At 40.0% G+C, this 6,149-nt stretch overlaps 1 protein-coding gene across 1 annotated transcript; it reads left to right on the top strand.

Moving 5' to 3' along the window:
- Positions 1 to 914: 914 nt before the first annotated feature.
- Positions 915 to 3,677, top strand: LOC117906572. Its single transcript, XM_034819651.1, has 2 exons — positions 915 to 962; positions 2,581 to 3,677. Exon 2 carries the CDS (start codon positions 2,598 to 2,600, stop codon positions 3,675 to 3,677), a length of 1,080 nt encoding a protein of 359 aa, XP_034675542.1. The 5' UTR covers positions 915 to 962; positions 2,581 to 2,597.
- The last annotated feature ends 2,472 nt before the right edge of the window (positions 3,678 to 6,149 follow it).

Genomic DNA, 6,149 nt, shown 5'->3' with positions numbered 1-6,149 from the left:
TTAGAGGATTATTATAGTCTATTGGTCATATTGAAATGGAAGTAATATGGTAATCAATATTTCTATGTCATTTGAAGAAATATAATAAGAGGGAACTGTAATGACCGGGTATTTTATGACACGTTAGCAATTTTAGTTTGAAAAGTCTTATTTTGTGTAATGGTTGAAAAGTCAAAAAGAAAAGTGTTTGGAGAACACGTGTCATTTCGGATTGGTGAATTTCGTTTTATTGTGTCAGTCAATTAAATGAGTTGAAAATTTTATGCCATGTCAGCCTTAGGATAGAAAATTTCTTAGGATTTTAGAAATTGGAAATTTCCGGGAACGAAAAACGAAAACGAAAATGAAAAATAAATAAATTAAGATTAATTAGAATTAATTAAGAAAAATAAATAAATCAATTAAATTAAATTGATGAATAATAAAATTAAGAAAAACTAGTTTTAGATTGGTAGTAATAAATAAATTTGTGTGTTAAAAAAAAATGAATTGGAAATAAATAAAACAATTAGAATAAACAAAAGAAAAGAAAATAAAAGAAATAAAATAAATATATGCAATGGGCTTTGAATATTGGTTGTAAGATAATGGGTTGTAAAAGAAAATAATCATAATAATAATGGATTGGGCTTAGATTTTGAGTTGGGCTTGGATGTGGGCTCAAGTGGCCGGTGGCTTTTGAAAGCCATGTGAAGTGGGCTGGTGGCTTTTAAAAGCCAAGTGGGTTGTTTAAAAAAAAAAAAGGGGGAAAAGGAGGAGTTTTGAAACGGCCAGAACGCGGGGAGAAGGAAAGGAATAGTGGCTGTGGAATTAGGGCACTCGCCGGATCTTTGACCGGCCGTTTGGACGGCCAAACGATCTCCGTTTCGGCCCAAATTCGGAGGAAGTACTCTATTCGACTAGAGGAACAAGCCCCTACGGTGGCTGATTTCGTTTTTAACGGCCAGATTCTCAGATTTGTGGTAGGGGACCCTAACCCTAAAACTTAAATTTTTATGTTTTCCCTTGAGAAAAAAATTCTAAATATTGTCATTATGAGTTAATTAGGAATTATAGGTGTTGTATGAATTTTTCTAGAATATTTGGAATTTGTTTGGAATTTTAGAATTTCGGGGAATTGATTTGATTGATAATTAATTGTTTTGAAATGTTAAAAATTATTAGATGGGTTGGAAAATTCCAAATTTTGGGTTAGATTTCAAATATAATGATTTGTGAATTTTTAGGCATTGGTTAGAATATTTTCGAAAATTTTAGGGTAAAAAGTTAGTTAATTTCGGATGTTAGAAATTATTATAATGGTTGAAAATTTTTGTAAGTGTGGTAAATTTTCAAGATTTTGATACGCAAATTTTTGAATATTTGTTTGAGATATTATCGGAAACTTTAATGTGTGAAATTATTTTATTGGATTATTGGGAAATGTTGAGATTGTTGAATTATTGAGGAACATTGGAATTATGGCATTCATGTGCATCATGGTTATGTGAAATAAATAAATAAAATTATGAAGATTGTGAAAAGTGTATGAAATGGAAAAAAAATGAAATAGAGATGAGAAGTGAAAGCCCGTGTGGGGCGAATTAAGAAGGGAGAGAGATCCCTAGGGTGAAAGACCCAAAAGTTACCCCGGGAAGACTCCGAATGGGGAGTGTATTTGGGTGCGGACGCGTATCCTTCGGTGAAAGCCGAGAACAATAGTGCATTGTATGACTGTGTGTCACACGTTCATGTGCATTCATGTAATTGTTGAATATTATGAGATTGTGTATAATATTATATATTACACTATGTGATTGATTGATACTGTTGAATTGTTCCTTTTGTGTTGAAGTGTCCTTTTCGTATTCTTTGAAACTTAGTAATCCCCTTAACCCCTTGGGTGTTAGGCACCCTACTGAGCAATGTGGAAATGCTCACCCCTTCCTTGTTATACCTTTTTAGATGCAGATATCTCTCATGAGGATCCACAGGTGGGCAGGGAGGACTTCAGGATGCTCCTGGAGCGGCCTAGTGGAGTGTGGCATTTTTTTGTTATTGTGTTTCTTTTTGGATTTTTGGGATTGTTTTAGTAATTATGACTCATGGATTTGTTATGAAGCTTTATTTTGATAAATTTGTTAATTGGGAACTTTTATTTTGGATTATAATGAGTATTTATTTAATCTTGTTGTTTTGAGTAGTTTTGAGATATTATAGTTTATGAGAATTCTAGTGGGATGTATGAAAAAAAAAAAAAATCCAGAGTGTTTTGGTTGACTGCCAACGTGGAATAGGAGAAACCCTTAGGGTCAAACCTTTGACCTGGGGTCACGGGTCAAATTTTGGGTTGTCCGGAATTTGGGTCGTGACAGCGTGGTATCAGAGCCAAGGTTGCAATAATACCTTGGGGTCAATGTTTGTGGGTGTTTATGTGTGTTGTAATGTTATGATTTTTGTATGTGTTAATTAACAAGTTGATGATTAATTGAATCATGTATTGTGAGTGTATGACAGTGAAAGTTTTGATAATTGTTGAGGTTGTTAAGTGTGTATATGTGAAATTTATTTTTGCTCACCTTAGTAATGTGATTGAATTAGGGTTTGTTAAACTTGAAATGGCGGGAAGGACCAGAGGAGGAAGATCAGAGAGGAATGAGGAGTTGGAGACGGTAAGAGAAGAACTCCGAGAAGTAAGAAGAGAGCTGAGAGAAACTGTTGAATTGATGAGAGGCCAGGGTTCCAGGAGAGCAGGAGGTACCCAGGGCCATGAGGATTCAGGCCACTCACATAGGAGGAGCCGCACTGAGAGGCCAGTAATGAACCAAATGGAAGCAATGAAGAGGTTCATGGTGATGCAGCCTCCATCTTTTAATGGAGAGCCCAGTGCTGAAGCAGCTGAGCATTGGTTGAGGAGGATGAGAAGAATTCTGGTGGGACTGGACATACCTGAGGAAAGAAGGGTAGGTTTGGCAACATATATGCTTGTGGGCAAAGCTGATTTCTGGTGGGAATCAATGAAAAGGGTGTATGACACTGAGGTTATGACCTGGGAAGAATTTGAGAGAATCTTCCTAGGCAAGTATTTTGGGGAAGTGGCTAAGCATGCCAAGAGGATGGAGTTTGAGTACCTCATCCAAGGAACCATGTCGGTTCTGGAGTATGAGTCACGTTTCTCAGAGTTGTCTCGTTTTGCTTTGGGGATGATCAGTGAGGAAGGAGAAAAGGCTAGGAGGTTCCAGCAGGGGTTGAGGCCTGCTATTAGGAACAGATTAGTCCCACTGGCAATAAGGGATTATTCTGAGTTGGTTAAGAGGGCTTTGTTGGTGGAGCAGGACATTGACGAAACCAACCAAATTCGAGAGCAAAAGGGGGACAGAAAAGGGAAACAGAGAATGGGGGAAAGTTCCCAGGGGCCACAGCAGAGGCAGAGGACTCAGCAGTTTGAGAGGCGTCCCTCGTCTTATGCAGGAGGGGGGCAGATTACTCAGAGGGCGGCTGCTAATAGAGTATGTTATGGTTGTGGAGCAGGAGACCATTTATGGAGGGCTTGCCCATTGCGAGGCACACAGCAGGCCCGACCTCAGTCTCAGGGAAGTTCTCAGCAACAGTCAGTAGTGCCTTTCCGGCCCCCTCAGTTTCAGTTGCCTTACTATCAGATGCCACAATTACCCCCAGCAGCGCAGGGCGGCTGCTGATAGAGTATGTTATGGTTGTGGAGCAGGAGACCATTTATGGAGGGCTTGCCCATTGCGAGGCACACAGCAGGCTCGACCTCAGTCTCAGGGAAGTTCTCAGCAACAGTCAGTAGTGCCTTTCCGGCCCCCTCAGTTTCAGTTGCCTTACTATCAGATGCCACAATTACCCCCAGCAACGTAGGGAACCAGGACAACTACCACGAGTCAGACTCGCTCTTCTCAGGGGTCGAATGCTAGAGGTAGGGGAAGACAGACAGCTGAGAGAGTTTTTGCCTTAACCCCAACAGAGCCAGAGGAGGACGCCCTTTTGGTGGAAGGTATGATTTTGGTATATAGTACTTGGGTGCGTGTTTTGTTTGATACTGGTGCAACTCATTCTTTCATTTCTGCATCTTGTGCTAATGCATTGGGGTTGAAATCGGAAAGGGTAGAGAATTTGTTACTTATTGAGTCCCCTATGGGTACGAACTCTAGAGTTGATAGAATATGCAAGGGGTGTGTTATTACCTTGGCAGATAGAGCACTAAATGTGGATTTGAGGATTTTGGATATGACTGGGTATGATGTTATCTTGGGAATGGATTGGTTGACAGTGTATAGAGCGATTATTGATTGTCATCGCCGCAGGATAATATTTTGTCTGCCAGAGGGATTTGAGGTTTGCTTTGTTGGAGGGAAGTGTGTTAGTTTGCCTTTTTCGCAGTCCGATCCGTGTTATCAGTATGTGTTGAGGAAGGGATCAATAAATTTCTTAGCTTGCCTTCGTGGTAAAGAGAAAGCCCAGAAGGACATTACAGAAATTCCAGTGGTGAGGAAGTTTCAGGATGTATTCCCAGATGAGTTACCAGGTTTACCACCGCATAGAGAGTTTGATTTCTCTATTGAAGTATACCCAGGAACTGATCCTATTTCAGTATCCCCTTATAGGATGGCCTCTCTTGAGTTGAAAGAATTGAAAACTCAGTTAGATGAATTGTTGAGTAAGGGTTTTATTCGTCCAAGTACATCACCATGGGGAGCCCCAGTGTTGTTTGTGAAGAAGAAGGATGGCACACTAAGGTTATGTATTGACTATAGGAAGTTGAATAGAGTTACTGTGAAGAACAAGTATCCTCTTCCAAGGATAGATGACTTGTTTGATCAGTTGAAGGGTGCAAAGTATTTTAGTAAGATTGACTTGAGAACTGGGTATCATCAATTAAGGGTTAGGGAAGAAGATGTTTCTAAAACTGCTTTTAGAACAAGATATGACCATTATGAGTTCTTAGTCATGCCTTTTGGGTTAACTAATGCCCCCGCTGCTTTCATGGATTTAATGAATAGAGTATTTCGTGCTTACTTGGATCAGTTTGTGATTGTCTTTGTGGATGACATCTTGATCTACTCCAGGAGTTTGGAGGAGCATAAGCAGCATTTGGTGACCACCCTTAGAACTTTGAGAAGGCATCAGTTGTATGGGAAGTTGGACAAAAGTGAGTTTTGGCTTACTGAAGTGAACTTCTTAGGCCATGTGGTTTCTGAGGCAGGAATAGCAGTAGACCATTCAAAGGTGGAAGCTGTACAGGAGTGGCAAAGACCTACTAATGTATTTGAGGTTAGAAGTTTCTTGGGGTTGGCTGGATATTATAGGAGGTTTGTGGAAGACTTCTCTAGAATTGCAGCACCAATGACTCGGTTGACTAGAAAAGGGGTGAAGTTTGATTGGAATGAGGAGTGTGAGAATGCTTTCCAAGAGTTGAAGCGGAAATTGACCACTGCTCCAGTGTTAACTGCTCCTATTAGTGGAGAGTTGTTTACAATTTATTGTGATGCTTCCACAGTGGGGCTAGGGTGTGTGCTAATGCAGCAAGGCAAGGTGGTAGCTTATGCCTCAAGACAGTTAAAGCAACATGAGCGGAATTATCCAACACATGATTTGGAGCTTGCAGCAGTGGTGTTTGCCCTTAAGACTTGGAGACACTATTTGTATGGAGAGAAGTTTGAGGTGTACTCTGATCACAAGAGTTTGAAATATATTTTCACTCAAAAGGATCTGAACTCTAGGCAAAGGAGATGGATGGAGACATTGGAAGATTATGATTTTGCTCTTCATTACCATCCAGGAAAGGCAAATGTTGTAGCAGATGCCTTGAGTAGGAAGAGTGTTGGCCAGTTGTCTAGCTTGGAGTTGAGAGAGTTTGAGATGCATGCAGTTATTGAGGATTTTGAATTATGTCTTGGTTTGGAAGGGCATGGTCCATGCTTATACAGTATATCAGCTAGACCAATGGTTATCTAGAGAATAGTGGAAGGCCAAGTTCATGATGAGTTTTTAGAAAAGGTTAAAGCCCAATTGGTAGCAGGTGAAATAGATGAAAATTGGTCTATGTATGAAGATGGGAGTGTGAGGTTCAAAGGGAGATTGTGTGTGCCAAAAGATGTGGAGTTGAGAAATGAACTTCTAGCAGATGCTCATAGGGCGAAGTATACCAT

Source organism: Vitis riparia, chromosome 2 (assembly GCF_004353265.1).
Source record: "Vitis riparia cultivar Riparia Gloire de Montpellier isolate 1030 chromosome 2, EGFV_Vit.rip_1.0, whole genome shotgun sequence".
In the NCBI taxonomy this organism is placed as follows: Eukaryota; Viridiplantae; Streptophyta; class Magnoliopsida; order Vitales; family Vitaceae; genus Vitis; species Vitis riparia.
The sequence above is the reverse complement of the archived record's forward strand: the minus strand, read 5'-3'. Positions and strand labels throughout refer to the sequence as shown.

Excerpts from the sequence above, each read along its gene's own strand:
- LOC117906572 (XM_034819651.1), top strand. The coding sequence starts at position 2,598 with ATGGCGGGAAGGACCAGAGGAGGAAGATCAGAGAGGAATGAGGAGTTG.